Source organism: Neopsephotus bourkii, unplaced genomic scaffold (assembly GCF_033783945.1).
Source record: "Neopsephotus bourkii isolate Nb327-2 ecotype Australia unplaced genomic scaffold, CSIRO-AGI_Nbou_v1 NB_1287, whole genome shotgun sequence".
Lineage (NCBI taxonomy): Eukaryota > Metazoa > Chordata > Aves > Psittaciformes > Psittacidae > Neopsephotus > Neopsephotus bourkii.
This window is the reverse complement of record NW_026901771.1, coordinates 4,884,746-4,909,083: the sequence shown is the minus strand read 5'-3', so window position 1 is coordinate 4,909,083 and position 24,338 is coordinate 4,884,746. Positions and strand designations below refer to the sequence as shown.

Here is a 24,338-nt window from a genome sequence, read left to right as displayed (position 1 = left end):
AATGCAAGCAAGGAGCTCACTGAACCAAATCCAGTCCTTGCATCAGCAGCTACAGTTCTTGCTCTGCTCAACAGAGGCTGTTTACTTTGGCCCAGACTGATCTGGTGTCTTTCCTAGTAAACACTTCAATAGTTACATGTGTCATGTGAAATATGCTCCTGTATAGAGCGTTTTAAGGTGAAGCCTCTTCCAAAGGTGCACTGGTTCAAGTCCTCACACTGGCCATCAGCCTTGATTCTTTGTTTTTGTATATTCACCAAAACACCAATTAAAAAGAAGTGGAAGTGAAATCTTTCTCTTGCTTTATATTTTATTATATGAGTTTGGGAAGGGAAAATGGAAAATGTCTGTATCTGGGACATGTGGGGCACTGCAAAGGCAGGCTTTAAAATCCTGTATCCTGAAAATCAGCGTGCCACTATGCATGGTGCTGCAGAATCTCTATAGCTGAATAGCTCCTTGCTAGGCTGCTGGGGCAGAGAAAGAGGCAGCTGTGAGGGTGAATAGCTTGAGGAAGGTCTAGGCCCCTGCAGCATAGAAGGGTTTCTCTCTATGAGTGTGCCTTCAGAAAGGAACATCCCATGGATCAGCCACTTCACTGGTTCAGTGGCATGGTGACTGTCCTGGGGATGCGCCACTATTAGCAATTTCCATAAGGAAATTAGTCGTCAGCACTGTTTTGTGAGACTCAAGGCACTGATAGTGTGTGGACTGTGCATGTCAGTGGGCTCAGGGTGTTTGGGGAGGAGTCTGGTGGTAGAGGATTTTTCTGTGTATGTTGCTGTATAAGCTACAGCAATACCTAAACCTAAAGAAGTCTAAAGGGAACCACTGTCTGCCTAAGTTAGGCAGCAGTAGCAAAGACTGGTTTCTCTGCTACTTGCCACAACTCCAAATCTGCATCAACCATAACAGCAGTGAGAAGAGAAATGGGGAAGGAAGGACCAGTGCAGGCACAGTTCCTCTGTCCTTGCTTGACCAAACCCCTCCAATACCTCCTCAATCATGGCACCCTTCATGGATAGCTGCTTTCCTGTTTAAAGTTCTCTTGCCCAAATTATTTCTGGAACTCCAGTGGGTGCATTGACTGGCTGTGGGACTAGTAAGGCCTTCTGCATATGGATATGGCTGGAGATATGACTTTAGGACCACAGAAGCAGGCAATGTCAAGTAGTGTGTTCCTCCTCTGGTATTTTGCTTCAGATCCAGAGGTCTCTTGCTTCCCGATGCATCTAACTGTTGTATGATGATAGCACTGCTCTCAACGTAGAGAAAATGCTGCAAGACTTTGCAGAAGAGGAACCGAGATTATTTCTTTTACATTACTTTTCAAAGAGGTTTTGCACGATCAGCTGCAAAAAGTTGCAGTATTAACTGCTCCAACCAGTTGCAAATGATACCATTGACCTATTGCATAAACAGCAGCTTAAGCTAATGAAGTTTCGGTTCCTCACTTTGCTTTCTGCTTGTTAAGCTTTTCCCTCACGTTGCACTTTGTGATTTATGTCCTTAAAACACAAAAGCTGTGATTGACCCTGGCAATGGTGGATCTATGCAGGAGAGCCAAGCGTGCCCCAGTGCATCCAGAAAAGTCCGGTTTTATCCACCTGAACAGAGGAGGAAGAAAAGGACTGGACTGATGGCAGAATGTTGAGCATGCTTGTGAAAACTCCTGCCCAACTTTGTCAGGTTTTTCAGCTTCTGAAGGCTGATTCCAATCTCTGCAACTTCCCTACCTGGGATGCCAGGGGAAGGTGAGGAAGGGATGGAGTCTGTGATAGGAATGGTGGTGAACTGGTTTATGTGTTGGCTGAGGCTTGTAAAGAAACCCTGGTCATTCTCAGCTGTTTGAATTGCTGCTCGGAGGTACGGATGGATGTTTTATGGTCCTCAACACAGGCAATATGCATATGTGAATGTAAATTGCTGGGCTAAGACAGAGTGACTTCTCCAGGTGGAAGCTGTGCAATTTGTTTGCAGATTTGTTCTGTGCATTTCTTCTCTGTAGGTGTGAGTATTCACAGCTCTCTCCTGGCAAACAAAGCATGTTTTGATTCTCCCATGGAGTTATCAACTGTATTTTTAGATTATTAATTTATTGTAACAATCCCAGCTCTGAGAAACAGGGGCCTTGCTGAGAAACATCCTCTGTTCAGACATGACAGAGCAGCGGGGCCTCCAAGCCAACGAGAATCCCAAGTCCTCATCTGCTTCCCTCCCATACACGCACAGACATAACCTGATGTCTTTCACATTGCTGAATGCTTGTGGCTGGCAGGACTGAATGTGTCTGTTCCTTCAGGCAATGGGGCTGCTTTTGTGTATTTTTCCAACAGGATTTCCTACCCCTTCCTCCTTTGTTCTCACTACTTCTTCTTTTGCATGAGATCTCTTTACGCAGACTCTCTCAGGCCCTGTTTCTCCATACCTTACTGGTTCATGTACAACATACTATCTCCACTATATAATATATACAACATACTATCTCCATGCTTGCATCTGGCTACCCACCTTACTGTGAAAACCATCAGCCAGGCTGTCGGTGGTGTTTGGTATCCTCTGACTCAGATGATTTATCCCTCATCCTGCTCGCTGCCCTGGCATCTTGGGTTTTTACATTCCTTAACAGGGACTTGTGCCAAGCAAATGTTTATTGGGACCAAGTATGGCCTAAAACTAGCTCATAAATGAAGCCTCCTTCTCCCACCCTTTGGCAGCCCTGCCCTCTTTGGCAACTGGGGAAAGCCTCTGCAACGTGTGGTATGCTGGGAACCTCCTGCAAGAACTCTCCCTGTAATCTCAGTCATCTATCTTGAGGAGATCCTGCTGCTCAAGGAGTTGAGGATGAGTGATGAGAGCTCATCCTCAACAGGAATAAACGGTGAGGGTGTTTCTGGATGTGTTAGTTTGCACACGAGGTGGAATTCCAGCATGGGTAAGGTCATCTGCAGTTCTTGCACGTTCAATAGTTGAGGTAAGCTCTGCAAGACTGCTAAGTGATGAGCAGTGAGCTGCTCTGCCTACCTGGGGCTGTTACAGACCGTGAGTGAATGCAGGACTGAAAACCATCCCTGTCTATATATTTTCCTAAGCAATGGTCACCTTTAGAAGGGTCCCGTGGCTGGCACAGAGGCTGGAGAGGGTAAAGCCATGACACTTCAAATAATCCCTGCAAATAACCAGCCAAGCCTTTTTACACCCCTCTTCGGCTTCCACTGTCCGACCCTTAGTCTTCAAAGCAAATTATCTCACAATACAATCAAAAAGGTGAGTAAAGCAGTTTGGGAGCAGCAGTTCTTTCTGATGTAAACTTTTTCCTGTCTCCTATGAAGGAGGGGGGAAAGAAGTTATCTGGTATTTTTCACACTGGTTCATATCTGTCTTATTGGCTGGGTTTTGGAGTTGTTTGGCTGTGGGCTTTCCTTCCCTTTTTGGGTTTTACTTACCTGGAATCTTTTTCTGTTTAATAATCATCATGTGTGTTATTTTTCCTTCTCCAGCCCTGTTTGTTCCCATGTTCCTTTTCCTTGTGGTTCTTTCTTAAGCAGCTACTAAGTTTTCTTTGAAACTATTTCCTCTCACTAAATTCAGGTATTTCCTGTTCTTTCCAGATAAGGGATTTAAATGATAGAGAGATATGTGCCCCCTTTAGCAGAAGTGCTATGGAAGAAAGCAGGTCCAGTTTTAAGATGGATCTGGACCCAAAGTGCACAACATAATTCCTATGAATTTTCTACATTTGCAAAACATAGTTCAGTTCTCACTGCAGTTTGCAAATAGGACATGAGAAAATAGCTACCTTCTTTTGGTATGGAGTCAACCAAACCTTCGTGTTTTAACAGTCATACTGTATCTAACTTTTGGGGGCATCAGGACATGGCCAGGTCTGAGCTTTGCGGCTCCCATTCATTTCTAATCCTTAACTCTGAAACTGTTCATCTTTTACCCTTGTAGAGAGACTTGTTCTTTATTCCTTGTAGTTTATTCTGCTCTGACAGAAAGTGAACTTGGAGAGGTCAATGTCTTTATCTTGGCTATTATGATCCTGTTCTTTTTGTTGTTGTTGACACCTTGCGCCAGCTTGGCCTAAGTCTCCTTCACTGCACTGGCTGCCTTCCCTTTGCTCTCAACTGGCCTTTAGCTCCATCCAGTGGGACACCAGCTTGATGGGTTTTTTGCCCATAGCTGGATTCCTGTGTTGAAAGGAGGATGCATGAAACACCGGTATCAAATGCTCTTTGGCACTAGGTTGCTTGTTCCCTGGTTTACAGCCAGTTTGGGAACTTGCTTAATCCTGGTTTTGGCTTAGCTGAAAGTATCCAAGATGTTATAGCTGTTGCTTCCAATGCAACATACACAAAAGATTGTCTTGAGTCAGACTTTCACACTTGTGGTGGTGGGAAAGAAGGCAAAAGAAATTGGCTGGAATTGTGTTCAAGCACTTCCATGTGTTCAAGCACCCTTATTTAGGGAATAGTGCTGACTGGAGCCTTTTACTTGATTTTCATAACCATGGGAATGCTGGGGAGAAGTTTGAGATTCTCCACTTGTCTTATGGCCAAGTCATTGCTAGACTCTGTGGCACAAAGAGTACGAAAACACTGTTTTTCATACAGCAATAATAGTTGGCTATGACTAACAACAATTTCAGAGCAACAGACATGGTTTTCCCTCACTTTGTGTGCCAGTTGCCATGGTAAGAAGGAAGCACAACCCAGGCATTTTCCTAAATGGAAATTGAAGTCATGAAAGAGGTAGGAAAGGGAGTCAAGCCCTGAATTCAGCTGCTGAGGAGGAACAAGAAGTATTCCATGTAACCTAAGGATTCATCTGGTTTTTAAGGAAGAACAAAGAGCAGGCTGAACTGCAGATATGTCCACTGTGGCTACAACCCCAGGGTAGAATAACAGATATATACTAATACTAATTCACTTCCAGGTTACAGCTCAGAGATTGGGTCAAGGGCACTGTAAGAACCCAGAGAACCAGGGAACTTAATTAATACTTAAGTTCTTGCTTGTCCTTTACAAGTCAACACAAGTGCCTACACCTGAGGCTTCATAGTAGCTTCTCTTGTTCCATCTTGGCTTCCCCTCTACAAGAACTGGGATCCCAGAGTATTTATGTACTCGGTGCTGCTCTACATTATTGCAGGCAAGGCAGAATTCTGCAGGAGATGCGCTAGATAGGAGGATGTGGTTGTGCACCACTGAAACTTCAGCCTGGTAGAGCTGGAAATGGTAAGAAGAAAGATGAATTTTACCCTTGGAAATTTGAAAGCATTTCAGATGTTTTGGTCATTCTACAGTGAGAAAAGTGTGTGGTCAGGCTCTAACCTTCATCCACACAAACACAGCTTAGTGCCACTCACACGAAAACAGGACTCAAACTCCACGTCAGAGGAACACAAATGCATTCGCACTGCACTCATAAACCAAATCCAAAGGAAAGTGTTCCAAAACATCACTAGGGCACAGGTCTGTTTTTTTAAAAACTCCAGTTTAATCTCATGGCCGAGACCTGGCAAAACATCTTTCTTTTGTGTCTGTTGTTTTTCTTTCTTTTTAAAAGCAAAGGCGCAAAGGCAGGCAAGTCCACACAGAGAACAAAGCTAAACAAAAATACAATCCTTCAGAGCTAGCAGGAGAAGTAATCCCAAAGCGGGGCCAGTGGGATGGGGACAGTCCTTTTCACAGTGTCTGACTTCCAGCCCTTCCCTTGACCTGGCAGCAAAGAATAATTCAAAGGGGACCAGTGCCTCCAAGAACAAGAGCTAAGGTCTGGTCTGCTGCATGGAGCCCTCAGGAAGCCCTTGCCTCCTGCCACCCTTCCTTTCCAGGGCTGTTGAAGTCCTGCTCCATCTCCAGTTGAGCTCCGTGGCAAGCTTTCCATTCCTTGCTTGGAGCAGGATTAGTTATCACCGAGCCTTTACATCAATTAGGAGCAAGCCAAAACTAAACCAAATAGGCATCAGCTACACCTTCTCCCCTCCCCTAGAGATTAGTTTTCCCTAGAAATGGAAGGAAGCAAAAGGACAACTGCAAAACCTGGGCATACCTGAAGTGTAATACATGCTCCAGTAGACTGCTTGCATCTCTGAGGACTGGAGTGATGCTTGTGGTGGCAACTTAAATCAGTCCTTGCACTCTTGTCTGTGCTGATCTCATGTCTTCTCTCTCAGGACAAGATCCTGATCAGGAAGGCAGATTCAAGCCTTTTGCCCACCACATATTAGCTTCTCCTCCGTGGGCAAAAAGCCAGTTAATCTCATACCCTCAGTACTACAAAACTTATAGCAGAAACCAGTTCCATGCATGAGCCCATTTCACAGATGTGCAGGATTCTATTTAGGCAATTCCTTCATTTAATTAAATTCCATTTTAATATATATAAAATGTTCTTTTTTATATATATATATATATATAAATTCAACACAATATTCACCACTACAGGCATTTCAGAATTCATAAAGAAAGAAACAATACTTTGATTGCACCATTTGGACTGTGGATGAGGGAATATGTTGCAGGATTTTATGGATGCTCTCTGATACAGGCCTAAATTCCTCTGAAGCAATAAAGGTGAAAAAAAGAAGTGCTTCAGTCCTCCTGAAGTGATAGCATGGGATAGACAGGCCAGAGGAATGTGGTTTATAGGGTAAAATACAGTCCTCCTGTTTACTCTCCTGCCAATAAAGCAGCTCCCACGTGAGCTAACATTCTCCATGCCCCTCCTTTCCATCAGGGGATTCTCATCTTTGACAGCCCAGCCATTTCACTCTGGGTTACTCTTAACAGAAGCTGTACAAACTGCCTGACTACATGGGAAGAATAAGTGTCTCTTGTCTCCCATTGGTGGAAGCCCCCAAGCAACATATGCTGGTGATACCACATCATGACAGATTGGGGCCATCTGCAGCCTTGACACTCTTCAAAATGTACTGCAGGGTCCCTGAAATGATCCTTGTAGAGCTGCAAATGATGTGCCAGTCTGTTCAGGAAGGTCCTTTCCATAATGCTAAGAACACCTGACTGAACTCTCCTGTACACAAAACCTCAGATTCCAGGCAGACCCATCTCCCATAAAACAATCTGTCCCTCTCCATAATACTTCACACACAATAAACCCCCAAACAAACCCAAAATCGAGCAAAAGAACCCAAACCCTTTCTTAAAGGCTCTAGTGTTGCAGGCTTGTGCTGGAGGGCAGGAGTTTGGTACCCACAAAGTACCACTGCAAAACCCTGAACTTCAGGATTGCTTCCAGTCACAGGTTCAGTCTGCTGATGCAGGATAGCAGAAAGCAAGCTAATAGCTCTGAAGCAAAGGTGAGATTGGGTCTGACCCTGAAACTGACCTCAGGAATCTCTTAATAAGATTGGATCTCAGGAAGCTCCAACCACACATTCAGCACTATTCAATGGGAGATGGCTCCTATCTCCTGGCTCTCTCTAACTATCAAGTTCTGGTCCTGCAACTATCAGTATTAACATGGACCCACCATTAAGCATTTGCATAAGTCTGGAGTTGGGAATGGTGACCTTGGTGCAGTGGTGCACCTTGCACAGTACTCTCAGCAAGTACTCTCTCAGCTTTGCAGATAACTGTAGATAGAGATGGGATCAAGCTATAGAATAGAGATGTCATTGCAGAATCTCTGCTTCATTAAAACCCAGGACCTGGCTCTGAGTTCGAATTCTGAAACACCCTCAAAAAGTATAGTCTGGATACAGATTTTAGCTGAGGGTGATCTTTAATATTAAGTAAAGATTTAGAGTCATTTTCTCTCGCAGGAATTTCGCCACTTACGCCAAAAGCACTATTACTTACTGGAACGCTGTTAAGAATTAAGACAGTGTGTTATACACAAATTGCCAGACCTCATTTCTTGTTCACAGATCAGCTTATATGAGAATAAGGGGGGGTAGGGGGAAGAGAGAAGAACTGTTTTAAGGTGCCAAGGTTTCATCACATTCTCTTTTCCTTTCCACATTACTCCGTGAGCTTTGCTGGCCCCATTCCAGGTGCCTTGGCAGATAAAACTTCTAGGAACTGAGAGAATATAAATCCCTGTCCAAAGTAAACTGTTCTGTTGATGCCAAAAAATCCTGTGCATCATTTCCATACCTTTACTTTCTCTATACTTTATCACAATACCTCATATCACATCTTCTCATGTCATTTGCCATTAACTCAGCCATGGTGGTTGAAAGCTTTCCCATGAGGAGGTAAAAAAGGAATTTGGGTGCCACGTAAATGCCGAGCAGAGCTGTGCTGTGAGGTGCACTGAGGACTGGCAATCCCCTAGTTTTAATGGGAGGCTTCACAGGCATTTTCTGGTCAAGGAGAAGGAAAAACACATTGTCATGAAGCTGATTATTCTGGACCTGCCGTCCACGGCGTGCCCAGGTAAAGCATAGGCTGCAATCTGTGAAAGAACACGGACCTGCAACAAGAACTCCAGGCTCTTGTCTGGGGTAATATTCTCCCTCCACAACACTGGCAGCATGGGCTTTATTCTCTGCTCTGCTCCCCTTCACATGGCGTTATGCGCAAGCGAGGAGTACAGCAGGGAGGATCAAAAGCTGCAAGCACTGACAGGGAAAAGCCCTCCTGTTTTTTTACACTCCCTTTGGATTCTAGGAGAAAATCCTGCCGAAGATACATTCCTTTCACTTGTGGGACCAGAACTTCTCAGAAGTACTCTGGCATCTCCCTGCTTCAGCAATCAAAGTGCGCACAGAAAGCACCGTACAGGCTCTGAGCCCTCCAGCCACAATGACACATGAAGTGACACATCCAGTACCCACCAGGAGCTCAAGGGTTTGCTAACAGTTTAAAAATGCCAGTACTTCACAAAAAAAGCCCTAAACATACATCCCTCAGGAAATCCTGACTGACACTCATTGTGGTGGCTATAGCACTTCCTACCAGATGCTCAGTTACTTCATAAACTATAGCCCATAATACCCATCCGAGGGCCTACAGACACACACCTCCCCATGAATGATGGCCCCTGCAAGCACCATTACAGGGACAAGCTCAGTGCTGGCAGCAACACCTGTGTTCCCATCTCCTCTGTAGTCTCCAGTGGCACCTAAATTGCAGAGACAGCACAGGCTGTATGTGCCTTTGCAATCACCCCCGGTCACATACCAGGCAGTAGAGAGCCTGCTGTGAATGTAGAGTTAGAGGCTTTACAAAGGAACCTTTAATTCTGTTTCTGTGGCATCTGTTGCTTATATGAATGTGTATTTGCCTGTAACAATAACAACCCTTCAGGAGAGAGTTTAATTCACTTCAAATCCCCCTCTCGTTGTATTGTTCATTATCTGTTCCGCATCTTACACGTCATCCTCTTTGCCATAATCTTAACCTATCTGAAAGCAGTGAAGACCAGGGAGGTGACAACCAGCTGTGGTCTCAAAGAAACAGTGTAAAACCACAACAAGAAGAGGTTTAAAGGAAGACATGGGGACATGCCACACAGTGGCAATGAAAGACCAAGGGTCAAAGATATGTCAATCAGGGTGCAAGAGGGCAATAGCCCAAGGCCATGTGGATCAAAAGATGCTCTTGTTTTTCCCTGCTGTTGGCAGTGTGGATCACAGCTGGAGATAGTTGCAGAGGTGTCATCTGGCTTTAAGCAATGATGGGAATAGTTGATTCTAACCTTTGTTAAGACTGTGTCTTTGCTTTCATCGACACCAGCCTGAGAAGTCTCTATCACTGAACAGTCGGCTTCACGCTCATTCCCCAGCCACATAGACCTTGTCTGCCCCAGGGAGGTGTGGTGGAGCACAACAGAGCTCATGAGCTGTATTTGGGAGATTAAAGGAACAGCTAGGTGTTTCCTACCCAGCTGTTTCCATTCCAGCCCTTGCACATGCTGGAAAGAGCACATCTCTGATGCAAGGACAGAGCTGGAGGCAGCACCTTCAGGTTGTATGTTTGTCACTGCAACATCTTTGGGTGTTTTACACCCTGTATGACTTGCTCATACCAGCTTTACCTTCCTCTTCAGCTATGCCCAGCCTCCTGCACTGTTGATTTACACTGTCTAAATCAGACAACAGAGATGGATAGGCACGGTCCTTCACTGGTGGCTGGGAAACGATGGAAGAATGTCCCAAACATCTGGACTTACCTCCTCAGCAGATGCTGTGACCCTGCACCATGGGCTGCACTGCTTTGGACAATGTTTCCCCCCAGCCCTACTTTCTAATTATACTAAGATTTATTTGTCTTTTTGTTTTTTCATAGGGAGGATGGGACTTTCACAGGGCTTTGTTAGACAATGACTGTGAGGAAATGCAAGTTCCCTGGGACTGGCTTGCACAAAAGAAGCAGACGGTGAGGGAATAGGCAGGGGTGAGAAAGGGAAGGAGAAGCAAGACAAAAAGACTATGAACCTCCATAGCAAAATGCTTTGCAGGAAACCCTAAAGGATTCGGGTCCATCTTGCACAAAATAGTTCTAACAACAGCAAAATGGCAGCAGAGTTGGTCATGGACACTCCTGTCCCATCCACTACGAAAAAGGAATATGAGAGGCAGTTGCTATTCGATCTGCCTCACACTTCGTCCATCCAGAATCACAGAGCGCCTCTGGGGCTGGTAAAAGCAGCTGGTGGAGGTCTCCAGTCTCTGGCCATTCTTGGGGATGGTCATTTTGTTCCGCAGCGTCACCCCCTCAGGCGTTGTCCGCGAAGGCTCAGACAGATCGCCACAAATGGGGCTTGAAGAGGTGGTCTGAGTAGGGCTCCTTATGGGTGATAGCAGCACCCTGGAGTCTGCTGAAGAGGAGGGGTGGTCCATGATGGGGAAAGGGGGACTGAAGAGAATCAGACTCTGGGGCCTCCCAGGCCTAGACCTATAGGAAGGCTTGGAGAACCCTGATGGCCTCTCCATCTTTGAGGACTGGGGGGTATCTCCAGCTGTCTCCCCCTCGGAGGTGCGCTTTCGGCGCAGAACAGGGGCATCTGTAGCAGGGTACTGACTGGATTGAGATGGCTCCAGAGGAGATCCAAGGCTGCTGTGCCAAGGGCAGGCTGAGTCCTTTTGAGCTGGGTCACTGTTTTCTTTCTCTGCTTTGGCTTTCTTCTCTGCCAGAGGGCTCTTGGGGGTCTCCAAGGGGCTCCATGCCACCCGTTGAGTCTGCCTGACTGCCTGCTTGGGCTCTGCTTCCTTCTTCTCAGCTGGAGGAGCAGCGTTTTGAGCCTGCAGGGGCTGTGGGATCTGGGTGTATTGGATCTTGGGTGGTATCACAGGCACCGCTCTAGCCTGGCACATCTTAATCATGAAGGAGGTCCTGACCGCCGAAACGCTGACAGGGGCAGAGTTACGACGGCCAGTGGTGGCATGGGCTACCGCTAGGTAATCCAAGTCTAGATCCACATGGGCATTGAAATGAGACCCCCAGGTAATGCCTTTACTGGCAGCAGGGCAGGCAGTGGGCAGTGATGGGACAGAATCGCTGCTTTTCACTTCCTTCTGTCCACACAGAAGGCTCCCAGGGGCAGAAGGCATGGACAGGCTCTCGAATGTGAAGAAATCTGGGGCTGGAAGGAGTGAATCCAAGTTGAGGGATGATGGCCGAGTCTTCACTTTGCGAGGTGTTTCTTCACCTTTACTACTCAGCTGTGAGTCAGTGGCAGAGCACAACGCTTTGATAACAGTCTCTCCTCCCAGGGCAGTGTCCTGAGACATGGATAACTTCTCCTCTATGTTCTTTGCCTGCGAAGAGCTGCCTGAGCTATTTTGGTATGGTAAAGGCAGTTCAAGCTTTGAGCTCCAAGGGTTTTCTTTGCTCACACCCCCTTTCTTTTCCTCTGGCTGTGAAAGAAGGATTCTGGAAGGTGTTTCCTTCTCAGCTGGTGCTTCCTTCCTGGTGAGGGGGCACCTCATCTCATCTTTTTTGGCAGGTTCTTCAGGAGGACTTGTGCCATTCTCACCTTGCTTACTTTTGCCCGAACTAGACGAGGAGATGCGTTGTGTCTTGGGCAGCTCACAAGTCGCTGGCAAAATGTCACTGCATGGCTGCTGTTGGTCAGTGGCATCTATGAAAGAGAATGGGATAGTCCACAGACTCATCACTGTGTCTTTACTGTCCAGGGAGAGGCTGCGGCTGAATCGTGGTCTAAGAGAAAGGCCTGTCTCTGCTCTCTGGCTCTGTGGCTGGAACTCCTGTATCATCTTCTCCTGAATGTCCTTAAAGGTGGGGGAATGGAGTGGGCTTGTAACCCACTGGTGATCCTCCCATGGCTCCACAAGTTCTAAGCTCTGCACATTATCTGTCCAGGTATCCTCATCATCCTGGTCACCAACATCATGGGTTCTGATAACAGCATTGCCCTCCTTCAGCTCCTGGATTCCAGCTGCACTCAGTGCCTTGGAGCAGAATGTGTCCCTTTCATCAGCAGTCATGATTTCAGGCTTCTCCTTCTGAGCCTGGCCTCTGGTAAGACCATCCTTTTCCCTCTGCAGCTGGCAAGTGCTATCTTTTTCTCTCCCTGACTCTGGACATGCTCCTTTGGAACAAGAAAATCCATCACTTGGAGCAACCTCATTAAATTCTGATTGACCACAGAGCTTCCAGTCCAAGGGAGGAGTGAGACATTCACTCGGGCTGTCCACCACTGCATGGTGGTTCTTTGGAGTGCCTGTGCCAGGTGAAGAAGTACCCAGTTTGGGTAGGGCTGAAGCACAGCTCTGCTGTGCAACCACATCAGACTGACCCTTGTGGAGACTGTCTTCTTGCTCCATGCTGGTGGCACCAAATAAAGGCACCTGAGTTGTTATCTGTGGTGTTCTGCTGGCAGATTTCTGCTCAGACAGAGCTGGACTCTGCCCTGGGCCAGAGGAAGAGCTCTCTGCTTGTGTTGAAGAAGAGGATTCAGAAATCAGTCCCATCTTGGGGACAGCAGCTGGCAAGAGCAAGAGCTCCTCTTCAGGCTCAATGATTTTCAGTTCCTGCTGTATCTCTGGCCACAGCGGTTCTAGAAGGGCATTGGCAGGGTCCTCCTCAGTCTGGAAAACAGAAGAAATGCCATGAGCCGGCAGCTCACATCTTACCAACAAACACCCCTCAATCTTCCTCAAACAGCCCTCTTAGAACAGACAGGCTCCCGGATGAGCACACTTACAGGTACAGAAACACAGACGCTTGTACTGCTACCAGTCAAAGGAAGGAAACACATCTATAAACAAGTGGGTTTATAGAGGGGAAGATGTGAGGTGCAGCCAAATGAGGCCTGGACAGATGTGCTGAAAGAGTGAGGTGAATGAGTAGCTGGAATGTCTCAGCTCTTCCCATTCAGGCTCTCTTGGCCTTGCCAGAGGATATGCATTCCCAAATCGCACACAAACTGGAATGAATAATCTATTCAAGGAGCTATGCCAACAGATCTTTAAATAGCTGTCCAGAGATGAGTATTGCTATAAGAAACTTGGTGAATAAGCTCTGCTAGAGATAGAGAGGAGGTAATAGTAATCATAATAATAGTAATAATAGTAACAATAATAATAATAATAACAACAATAAATAGTGTGTATAGAATGGAAAAGGACTGTTCAGGCTGTCCAAGACAAATGGGACAGCAAAAATAGAAGGGGAATTCAGAGACCATCGGTCAAAACGCTCAGACATCCAGACAGTCTCACATCTGGAGATTCTCAGGGCAGACAGATTGCAATGACTGCAATCATATGGTTACAGAAAAAGAAGAAAAGAAAGGGACAGAAGGTAGCTGTGTAAAAGTAAATCACCACATAGTGATGTGGACAGAAGGGAAATCAGTACATGACCAGTTCTTGACCCTGCTTAGTCTAGGTCATGGGCTGAGTTTTCATGACTATGGACACACAGTGAAACTCTAAACAACCTCCCAGTCACCACCATGACATTGTCCACCACATTTCTTCCTCATGCCTTCTTCCTTACCACATGTCTAAAGCATGACCCTTCTTCTGTCTTGGCTGTCTTGATCTCCTGCTGACCACAGCTGCCTTCTGAGGAGACATCCTTTGTCTTGAGCTGTCCTCGCTCTGCCTTGTCTGCAGGCAGCGGCCCCTTATGAACCTCTGAGGCTGGTGTTTGTTCCGAGGTGGGACTCTGCTCTGAGGACTGATGGGGGCTGCTTTGCCCACATAACATCTCCTCATTTTCTGCAGCTGGCTGTGGAGTTTCTAAGGACTCGGGTTTCCTGGCTGCCACCAGCTCCTCAGGGGGAGAGCCTGGATCAGAAACACAAATGAATGATGCAACTACTTAGAATCATAGAATCAGCTCAGTTGGAAAACACCTTTGAGACCACCAAGTCCAACCATTACCCCAGGACTGCCAAGTCCACCTCTAAACCATGTCACTAACACGTGACTGAGACTATGCAGTGCTGTTTCAACTGAATGCCAACTAACAAAGCTAAAGAGCTCCCTCTGGGTGCAAGAGGACATTGCTGGGAGGCCACACACCTCCATAGTCTCATTATAGAATCATAGAATCATAGAATAGTTAGGGTTGGAAAGGACCTTAAGATCATCAAGTTCCAACCCCCCTGCTATGGGCAGGGACACTTCACACTAGACCATGTCCGCATCTCATTGAATCTCCTTCTTTGGAGACATTCAAGACCCGCCTGGGCACGTTCCTGTGTAACCTTATCTAGGTGTTCCTGCTCTGGCAGGGGGATTGGACTAGATGATCTTTTGAGGTCCCTTCCAATCTCTAACATACTGTGATACTGTGATGTCACCCACGGCTCTGTCCAACCTGGCCTTGAACACTGCCAGGGATGGAGTGTTCACAACCCTTCCAGTGCCTCACCACCCTCACAGTAAAGAATTTCTTCCTTATATCCAATCTAAACTTCCCCTGTTTAAGTTTTAACCCATTACCCCTTGTCCTGTCACTACAGTCCCTAATGAAGAGTCCATCCCCAGCATCCCGATAGGCCCCCTTCAGGTACTGGAAAGATGCTATGAGGTCTCCACCCAGCCTTCTCTTCTCCAGGCTGAACAGCCCCAGCTTTCTCAGCCTATCTTCATACGGGAGGTCATTACTGCAACAAGAACCAACCTGCTACCATCAAAACCCACACTGCTCTTGTAAGAAAGAGACCAAGCTGTAGCAACCTCCACACCTTCAGGGCACCTCCAGAAGCCCAACAGAGGCTCCACATCCCCTTCCTTAACACACCTCTGGATGCTGCCACTGGCAGAGTGGTCCCCGGCTGTTTCTCCTTCCTCTCCAGCACCTGCTCTGTCCTCGTGTGGGTCCCTGCTTCCAAGGCAGAGGGGCTCGTGTTCTCAGCCACGAGGGAAGACAGCTCCTCTAGGCTGGAGAGGGAAAGCTTCTCCTTGGTGGGCACACGGCACGGGGTGCTGTTGGTGCTGATGACTGCAGATACCCGCAGCGGGACAGAGACAGCGAAAGGCTCTGAGATGTTCAGGGCTTTCCTCTGGTGGCGAGGGGAGGCCTCCAAGGGGAAGAGGCTGCTTGGGAAGCCCGACTTGGTGCTTGTTTCACAAGTGTAGAACATGCGGCCGCCTTTGGGGGAAGTCTGCTCGTTCTCAGCATCCTCTGCTGCCCGGAAGACCTTCAGCTGCTCAGGGGGTGACTTTGCCTGTGGTGTCCGGGGAGGACATTTCTCCCCACTCAGCTCTGTGCTTCCTCTGCCTACCACGGCAGATCCTTCCCGCTCCCACTCATTCTCCTTGCTGAGGTCATACGAGCTGCCTGTGCCTCCTGTGCGTATCTTCATCACCGGAACAAAAAACCCTCCAGTAGTCACTGCCCGCTTGAATCTGCTCTTCTCATCCTCCCCTAGGGGTGGGAAGAGAGCAGGAAGTCAGTGGGAAGCAAAGGACTAGCAAATAACCTTCCTCTGTAAGGAGCCCTCCTCATTCCCTCCAGGGATGAATCCTGCCCTGATGAACACCAAGACTAACCCAAAGGAGTGGGGACAGCAGGTATTGAAGACCTTCCAAGCTCTAGCCTTCAGGTCTCCTCCAAACTGGGCAGGCAGGGCTGTATAGGATGCCTTCCAGTGGAAATCACCTAAGACTTTTATTAGAAGGCCCTGTCAATAAGATGTAGTCAAGTCTTGGGCTAGCTCGCATTGCCCACAAAGGCCACAGCTCTAGGCTTTGTTAGCTTACTGTGAGCACTTTTGGGAATGGGAATTTTGTGCCCAGAGTAACCAAGAACAAAATTGAAGGAATCCCATTACTAATAAAGATGCAGCTAGACCCAGTGGTAACTCTCAGGCGCAAGCACCAACATAAAAGACACAGAAAAGGGTTAAAAATGCATGTACACAAAGGTGGAGCATGTGTCAGCAGCCATGGCATAAGCATACGAAGATACACAACATGGTGAGATAGGCAAACAGAACACTGCAGCCATGCAGGCATGGGGAAAAGCTGAGAATGCAGAGGTGCAATCCTTCACCCTTACAGTATAGGCTCTTGATGTCTCACCTTCCACTGGCAGGGAACACAGTGAGTCCATGCTCTTCGCGGGCCGAATAGTTGCTTTTTCTGTGGAAATGAGTTTTAGGAGAAGGTTTCAGACCCTGCAGCTTTGCCCATAAAGACCAAAGGCCACATATAGACGAGCATGCCAGGCAGACATCAAAGTTATTTTCCATTCCCAAGCATTCTTCCTCTGTATCCACACCACACAGCTTATTACCCACAACACTTGTGCACACAGATGGGGATCTGCTAGTGCTAACAACAGCTTTGCACCTGCCGGACATGTGGAGAGCTATACTTAACCCAGCCAGTCAACACCAACTCCACTGTGAAGCAGTTCAGCATCCCCAAACCTGTTATGGGCCACTTCCCGATCAAGTCAGGCTATTCGTCGTGGGGGCTTTCTTACTAAACTGACATAAATGCCTTCTCACCTCTCTATATTCCTGATAGCAAATGGTAGGTTATTTTTCGCGTTGCATTCCCAAGCTCTTTTGCTGGCATGAGCAAAACCCTGTGAAATGCATGAGGCCAGAACACAACCTCTTTTCCTGGTCATCCTCATTGGATTTGCTTGTCCAGCAAAAAGGATGCCATTTGTCACCAGACACTCTACAGGTCTGTTTCGGAAGGTTTTGGAAGGGTGTAGCTGTTACCACTCAGAAAAGGGGGAGATGAGGGGCGGAACGTATCTGGCAAGGAAGACAAGTTAGTATTCGGGAGCCAAAAAAGGGTCTGGAAAATGTCTGGGAGCAAAGTTTGCTGTTTGTGATGTTGCACATAGTAGGTAAGACAGAAAGTGAGCAGGCTTGTAGGGCTTCACTTGTTTATATAAATAAGGCTTCTGGAACTGACTCTCACAGGAGCACAGGAGAAACTCCAGCTACTCTTTGCATTTATATGGAGTCCTGGCTACCTTTTACATTCATATGGCATGATGTCTTGAGCATTGGCTCCGCTTTCCTGGAGGAACAGAATTCAAGCTGTGGAGCTTGTGCTTTATGTGACTCGCAGACTTGTGTGCACGGACACAAACTGTGTTAAAACATGTGCTGAGTTTCAACAGCAAGTTCATCTGTTTCCCCACATTAGGCTGTAAGCTGACAACACACAGAAATACAACATGGCAGCACTAAATCAGTGCTTCTCCAAAGCACTACCTCAGTGCCTAAATCTCTGCACACAGTGGTGCATTCCTGTGTCCTGCAGGTGAAAATGTACAACCTCCTGTCACTCAGTACTGTGCTTGGAACAAGACTCAGCCCCCACCATCACTGGGCTCCAGTCATTCCTGGGCATCCTTGGGTTAGCACTATTTTGGGAAGGAGTATTCCTTATCAAAGTGAGAAGGTGATCCCGTGGTCAAAATAGGATGGAGAGCTATTTTGAGGTCTGCCAGGGGCACCCTATGCGAGGCCATCTGTACATGCAAAAAATGGGGGAAGGCAGTGATCCAAAAAGAGCTGGATCCAGCATTTGGATTCACACTCACTACTGAGATAAATACAGCCTCTCTCATATGTGGTGGTAGGTAATGTTGCTAACATTAACTGTTTCACTTTAAGTCTTGCAATGTTTGGTAGTGCTCCTCCAAATACCGCCTCCAAAAGTAATAGTTTTCCTCAAAGTCCTGAGAGCCAGGAGCCATAGGAACTCCTGGTGCCTTGTTTTTCACAAAGAGACAGAACACAGTTGGTTCTTTAATGCCCTTTAGTGGAAGGACAGCCATTGACCCACTACCGTGTAAGGACCATTAGGAGCCAGGGGCTAGCTGGGCTGGAAGAGTGGACTAATCCAAGCCTACATAGTATTCCCTAGTCCCCAAGCTTGACATCTGAGATACAAGAGCCTGTTTATCTCATACCAAAATGGAATATTTACTATATTCTTTTGTCTATTGTCTGAAATATCCTCCTGAAAGGGTGCTTCTCACCATGATGTGGAAATTAGACTTGCAAGAACCCAGGCAATAAACATGACCCCATTAGACTATCTCAAGTCTAATGGCATTAGTGTCATGTGGATACAGGTTGCCCCATGCTATCACTACCATGGGAGAAAGCTGCAGAGAGAAATACTGGACTGAAAAGTGTGTTCTTACCAGAAAGCTTCTGTGCCCTTACGAAGACACTCCCGTTCCGACTCAGTTTAGACTTTGATTCTGAGCCAGAACGGCCCAAGTTAAATATTGACTTCCATTTCTTGGACTTGGTAGATAATTTTCTCCTGGAAGGAAAAAGGGCTCAGGAGGTTACCAAACCCTTGAGACTCTTGTCTTTTTAATATCTACAAAAGCCTCCGAGCTATCTCGCTTCAACATTGTCCATCTTTTCTTCTTAGATCCAAGTCTTACTTTTCTGGAAGTGATTTATCTGTATTGCTGATTAAACCATGTCATGGATGGAAAGACACCTAAGCCATCTCTTCAGAGAGCTGACTCTGGCATCATCTACATCTACTGTGATTAACTGAGCAATCAACCATGCTTGTCTTCAGAAGAGAGACTTCTGAAGCTCGAACTACCTTGCAACACAGTAAAGAAAAACTACCTTTTAAACAGGTTTTAATGACAGAATGTAAGATAAATTCCAGAGAAGTGATGGAACTAGTGCTAATGCTCAGTGAACACAGCGATCCTTTAAAGTCAATGTTTCTCCTAGTTGTTATGAATTTGTAGAAATAAAAGGATCCCTTAATGCAAACTAGCTATTAATGCTTCTCAGACCAACATTCATTTAATCATAAATGTTACATGATCATATGCAAGTGTAATGTACTAACCAAAAAGGAAGAGACTTAAAGGAATCTCTCGCAACTGTCAGAGGAAGTGGGACACCAGTTCCCTGGGTCTCTTTAGAAGTCCCAGCTTTAAATAGAAAGAAACTGCTACTTTCTGAAACCTGTTTTCTTCTATATGCTTTACTTCATGATGCTCTGTTTCAGTTCCTTCACATACCCATTCTGACTCCTTCTTCAATCTCCCTTCTTCCAGAACAAGAGCCCTCTTATCTCTCTGTCTCCCTGTTCTCCATAATGGGCTTTTTAGCCCTGTAGTTCTACTTTTCTTTCAGATCAGTACTCAGCACAAATCAGCACTACAGAAAGGATTAGTATCTTGGGGATAGGACTGTTCTCTTCAATTAAGGAAGGAAAATGAACTCTAGAGGGGCAATACACCCTTTGTCTTAAGCTGGTTATCTTCTTGCTAGTATTGTTAGATGGCTCCTTTTTGCTTTAATATATCAGGTGGAAATAAATATCTTTGTTCAGTGCTTTATGGGTCTGTAGATTAATAAGCTTCCTGCTGCAGAGGCTATAATCTCTCAGAACCAGGCAGTAGAGGAGCCATATATTAACAGATAGATCAAATAGATAAATACTTATGCTGGGCAGCAACTGCAGCAACCTCATCTGAAATCAGACCCTTCTCCTGGCATAGGTGCCACTAGGTAAATATCTCTCCATGCTAGGAGTGAAAATTTGCCTTATTGGTTGTCTGTGGGTGCAGAAGAACACAAGAGAGCGATGAAGCAGAGCAGGTCAATCCCACCAGGCGTGCCATGGACCAGCCGCCAGCAGGTGGAACTCGTAGGAGAGTTGTGTCTGGACCTGCTTCACGTTCAGCCCATGTTTAGCCAAGTCCTGAGCTGACACAAGGATGCAAAGGCAATTAATTCCTCCTGCAGGAGGTTCTGGCCCATTGGAGGGAAGAGGAGTAATGGAGCTATGAACCCAGGAACTGCAATGCTTCTCTCTTTTGAGAAGGGCACAGTATTTGTCTCAATGGTGTATGTAGGTTTATGTGTGCAGGTGCCAGGGTATCACACTAATAAAAGGCCCATTCCTGATCACCCTGGGGAGCCTGCACTTCTCTGTTTGCACTTTAGACTCGTCTTGGCACTTACTTGCTGTCGGGGAGGTCAACAACTGTGTGGAAGAGAGACCCGGTTACAGGCACAATTTCAGGCAAGCTGTTCTCCCTCCTCTCCTTCCGAGCAGGGTGGGATGCAGACAGGCTCCGTGCCTGCGCTTCTTCCAGGCTCACCAGTTTCATGGGCAGGGAGGCTGAGGGGAGGGTCAGGCTTTTCACTACGGATGCACTCTCTGAAAAGCAAGGACATGCATTCCAGCCTGGGGTGAGGAGAGATGGGAGCGAGAGCTTCACGCTGTTATTTGACTGGAATATCTCCTGCAGAGGGGGGAAAGGAGTGGCACGTGCAGGGAGAGAGACTCTTTGTCAGATAAGTCTTCCAGCTCCCCAGCAACCTTATACATCTGAGTGCATTCCCAGCAGGGGCTATGCTTGCCAGCCAAAGGCTGTGTTGCATGGACTTGCTGCCTCTGCTGGAGATGCTATAGTGTGAAAGAGGCACCGCTGAAAACCACCAGGATTCATACATAATCCCCTTTCTCCTTCCTCCCTGGATTCTGGGGCACTTCAGTCCCCAATCCAAACCTGACGATTGATTCTTTCTCTCACTTCCACATCTTTCTCCTTGTCTTCTTCCAGAATGGGGGCCTGTTCTAAAAATTAGCATTACTTTCATCTTCCTAATGCATTTCAGGGCTATGGAAAGCAGTGTGACCAACAGTCCTCTCTGCTTACATGAGCACTAGCAAATCCAGCTTCCCATATGCCACCACCATAACAACCCTGTCCTAAACAGACCACCTCAACGTGTATGAAGGAAGCACAGTGGACTTGAATCTACTCAGTACTTAGCCCTACAGCTGAAGCACAGTGCGAACTACTGACTGTGCAGAGGGGCTATGTGAAAGGGCACTTTCCCACTAAGAAATCAACTGGGACCATCAGCATGTTCCTTTCTTGACTCCATACTGCTGTTAAAGGCCAGCAATGTTCAGCACTTAGCAAACTTGGACAAGTTTTAGGCCAGTGACCTGCGGTACAACTGGAAGACTTGGAATTTACTAGACAGTGTTTTGCTACACTGCTTAAGGCAGTAAAAGCAGTTCTTCACTCCGTGCCTTCTGCCAGGGCATAAATAAGGGCATAAGAATGGGACCAGCAGAGCAGGATTGAGCAGGATACCACACTAGAAATTCAGGCTCCGGGTGAGAGTCTAGCAGAGAATGCCACATGTTAAGGGCAAGGCGGATGAAATGATCTGACACTGGGCTGGAAAGCAGAAAGGTGGTCAACCCTTCACTTCTGAAGGTATTAAAAGTCCTCCCAGCGCATAAAAGTGAAAGATAGAAAGATGCATATTTCTGAATTGATACGAGGTCACAGTGGATCCAAGCCCTCTCGTTTCCCAGGCTTAAAAGCATTTTGACAAACCTGTCACTAAGCAACAAAATGAGCATCTCTGGAAACTGTTGGTGTCCCAGGAAAAGAAATAAATCTCTTTCATAAAATGTCTCCAGGTACAAGACATAACTTTTAAAACACAAGAGTAAGTTTTATCCTGGATTGTGGCCTCTGACTTGGGTGGATAATGGTGGCTTCAGGTCAGGTATTCTTGGTATGAGCAATTATAATTAGGGGAGCCTGAAAGAAGAACTGAGGCTGTGCTTAATGGACTTTGAGAGAAAACTGAGACAAGAGACTGAGAAGCAATCCTTCCTTTTGTGGAAATGGTTAAGTTGGGTGAGATCATGCAAAAAACCAAGCCATAGAGCAAAATGGGAGCACACTGAAGAAGGCTGGTATTCAAAAAGAAAATGCTAGAGATAGGGACGAAGAGGACAAGAGAAATGAGGGATTGGGCTCAAGGGGTCTTAGGGGGAGTCTGTGAGGATAGTAAGGGTTGATGTGCTGGAGATACTAGTTGAAGGAGATACAGTTAAAGCTGGAATACATGGGGAGCGGCATGGAGTAGTTCAGGGAGGTTGTTACCAATGTTCTCTGCAGAGCTGGCTTTCCTGTTGTTGCTGAAGATCTGATCCACGTGATTCAAGATGAACTCAATCACCAACTGCTGCACTCGTACCTCCAGGAAAGCTGCATCCCCATTGCAGCCAACTGCCTCAATCTCCTTTGACCTGCATGAGGTAAGAGGTAGACTAGTACCCAGCATTGCCACACACAGCCCTTGGGAAGGAAAGACCAGCTTTCTCCCTGCAAGGCTTGGAACAGGGATGTTTGCCCCAGTCTTGCTGCATCTCTTGGTCTCCTTCCCTCACAAGCCCTCATCCTCATTCTAACTTTTAACTCCAGTAAAAACCATTTTCCCTGTTTTCTCTGCCACATTTGTTATTTTCCTTCCTGCCTGTGTTATTTCCCCTACACTTAGCTTTTACATCCTTCAGCAGCAGGTAAAACTGACTCTCAAACTCCATTCTTCACTCCTCTTCTAGCTATTTCAAAGTTGGACCTGAAAGACACCACTCAAACACCTTCAAACACTCTCTCCAGATCCCTATTCAATGTTTCAATCATCTTTCACTGAAATCCCTTGGAACCTTGTTCAGGTCTTCCCCACTCCAATTTTGTCAATGCTTAGCCATGTGCCCCAGTAGTCTATTCTCTGCCCCCCTGCTCTCCCACATTCTCACTCTTGCTCTCAGCAAAGAAACATTCCTTATCTTGACATGCCAAAGTGTTGCTGAAGAAATTATCTCTGGGCAATGGATCCTTTGTAAAGTTAATGACTGGTGTGTTAGATAATAGCTTGGGGCATTGCCAAGAGGATAACCCGGTAAGGAGACTGAAGTTGTATTTGTTGCTTCTCTTTTTTCCCTCCCTGGGTCTTGTACTCATTAAAGATTGCAAAAGGAAACAGACTTCAGGGTTTTTTTTTGACAAGGACAGATGCTAGAATGAAAGTACCTCAGTAAAGGCCCACTTTGTGATATTCAATGAAGTCAACATCTGATTCATTTTCAGAACCTGGTTTTGCCTGGTTTGTGATTTAGAATGAGGTAACTCCTTAGAGAATGCATTTCAGGCCTGTATCTCTCCAGTTGTTCCTCCTGCCCTCTCCCAACCCAGGACACCCCCCACCAGCTCTGCTATTGTCCCTCTCCTGCCCAGCTACAGTCCTGGACTCTCCCTCAATACATGGGTATGGGATGAACAGGGAAGGAATTTAAACAAGATAATACAAAATATTTCTTTCTCTTTTTTCCCCCAATATGCTATTTTTTCTCATTCTGTTTTTCTCTATTTTTTCTCATTTCTTTGGCATATCAGCCCAAATGCAGCCTCTGCCTGCATCTTATCTGGACCTCTTCCCAGCAGACTGCCAGGCATAGCAAACACCACACACTAGCTGGTGGTCTTGTGATCTCACACTATATGCCATCCTGAACCCACCAAGCTTATCTCACATCTTCTGAAGCAGATTTGGGCACAGACCTGTGTTATTATTGCCCTGTTGCTCTCCCTTCCAAACCCTGCTGTCTCTCACCACCCCACTGCAGAAGCGCTGGCACTGTCAGAAATGTCATCTCCGTTCCACAGTGATGAGCTAACTCCTCATTTTTAAATCAATGTGCTTAACTTGCAAATAACAGCTTTTTTATTATAAGAAACACACAAACCCACAAGTTTCCTTGGATGCTTCAGTAAAACCTCAGATTATTCAACCTGAAAGAATTTTTTTCTCCTTTAAAAGCTATTTGCTCTCAGTTATTCTGCTTTTCCCTGTCTTTGCTTTTCCTTCAGGGGATGGGTCTCCAGGCTCAGGTTCTGATGCTCGCATTGGAGCTCAGTGTGGTGCTCCGGGCTTTATACTGTACCTGAGGAGATTGGGAGCCCACACCAAGGCCAGGTTTCTGGTATGCATGTTGGTCATGTTGCTGAAGGAGGCCAAGTGAGTCAGGTGCTTGATCAGGTATTCCAGCGTTCTGCGGTGAAGAAAAGTGTGTCAAGTGTCTGCAATGGCACAACAGGCCATGG

At 46.5% G+C, this 24,338-nt stretch overlaps 1 protein-coding gene across 2 annotated transcripts in view; it reads right to left on the bottom strand.

Annotated features, from left to right (window-relative positions):
* Positions 1 to 7,733: 7,733 nt before the first annotated feature.
* The window catches only part of ARHGAP31 (Rho GTPase activating protein 31), a 60,134-nt gene continuing 43,529 nt past the window's right edge, over positions 7,734 to 24,338 (bottom strand). The window contains exons 5-12 of one of the 2 annotated variants that reach the window (XM_061365565.1): positions 24,179 to 24,286; positions 22,335 to 22,480; positions 20,380 to 20,578; positions 18,576 to 18,700; positions 16,478 to 16,537; positions 15,195 to 15,821; positions 13,941 to 14,233; positions 7,734 to 13,027 (exon numbers count right to left, since the gene is read on the bottom strand). In XM_061365565.1, the coding sequence (XP_061221549.1) occupies positions 10,559 to 13,027; positions 13,941 to 14,233; positions 15,195 to 15,821; positions 16,478 to 16,537; positions 18,576 to 18,700; positions 20,380 to 20,578; positions 22,335 to 22,480; positions 24,179 to 24,286 (4,027 nt within the window). In that variant the 3' untranslated portion in view covers positions 7,734 to 10,558. The remainder of the gene's footprint in view (positions 13,028 to 13,940; positions 14,234 to 15,194; positions 15,822 to 16,477; positions 16,538 to 18,575; positions 18,701 to 20,379; positions 20,579 to 22,334; positions 22,481 to 24,178; positions 24,287 to 24,338) is intronic. The other variant, XM_061365566.1, reaches the window with a different exon arrangement.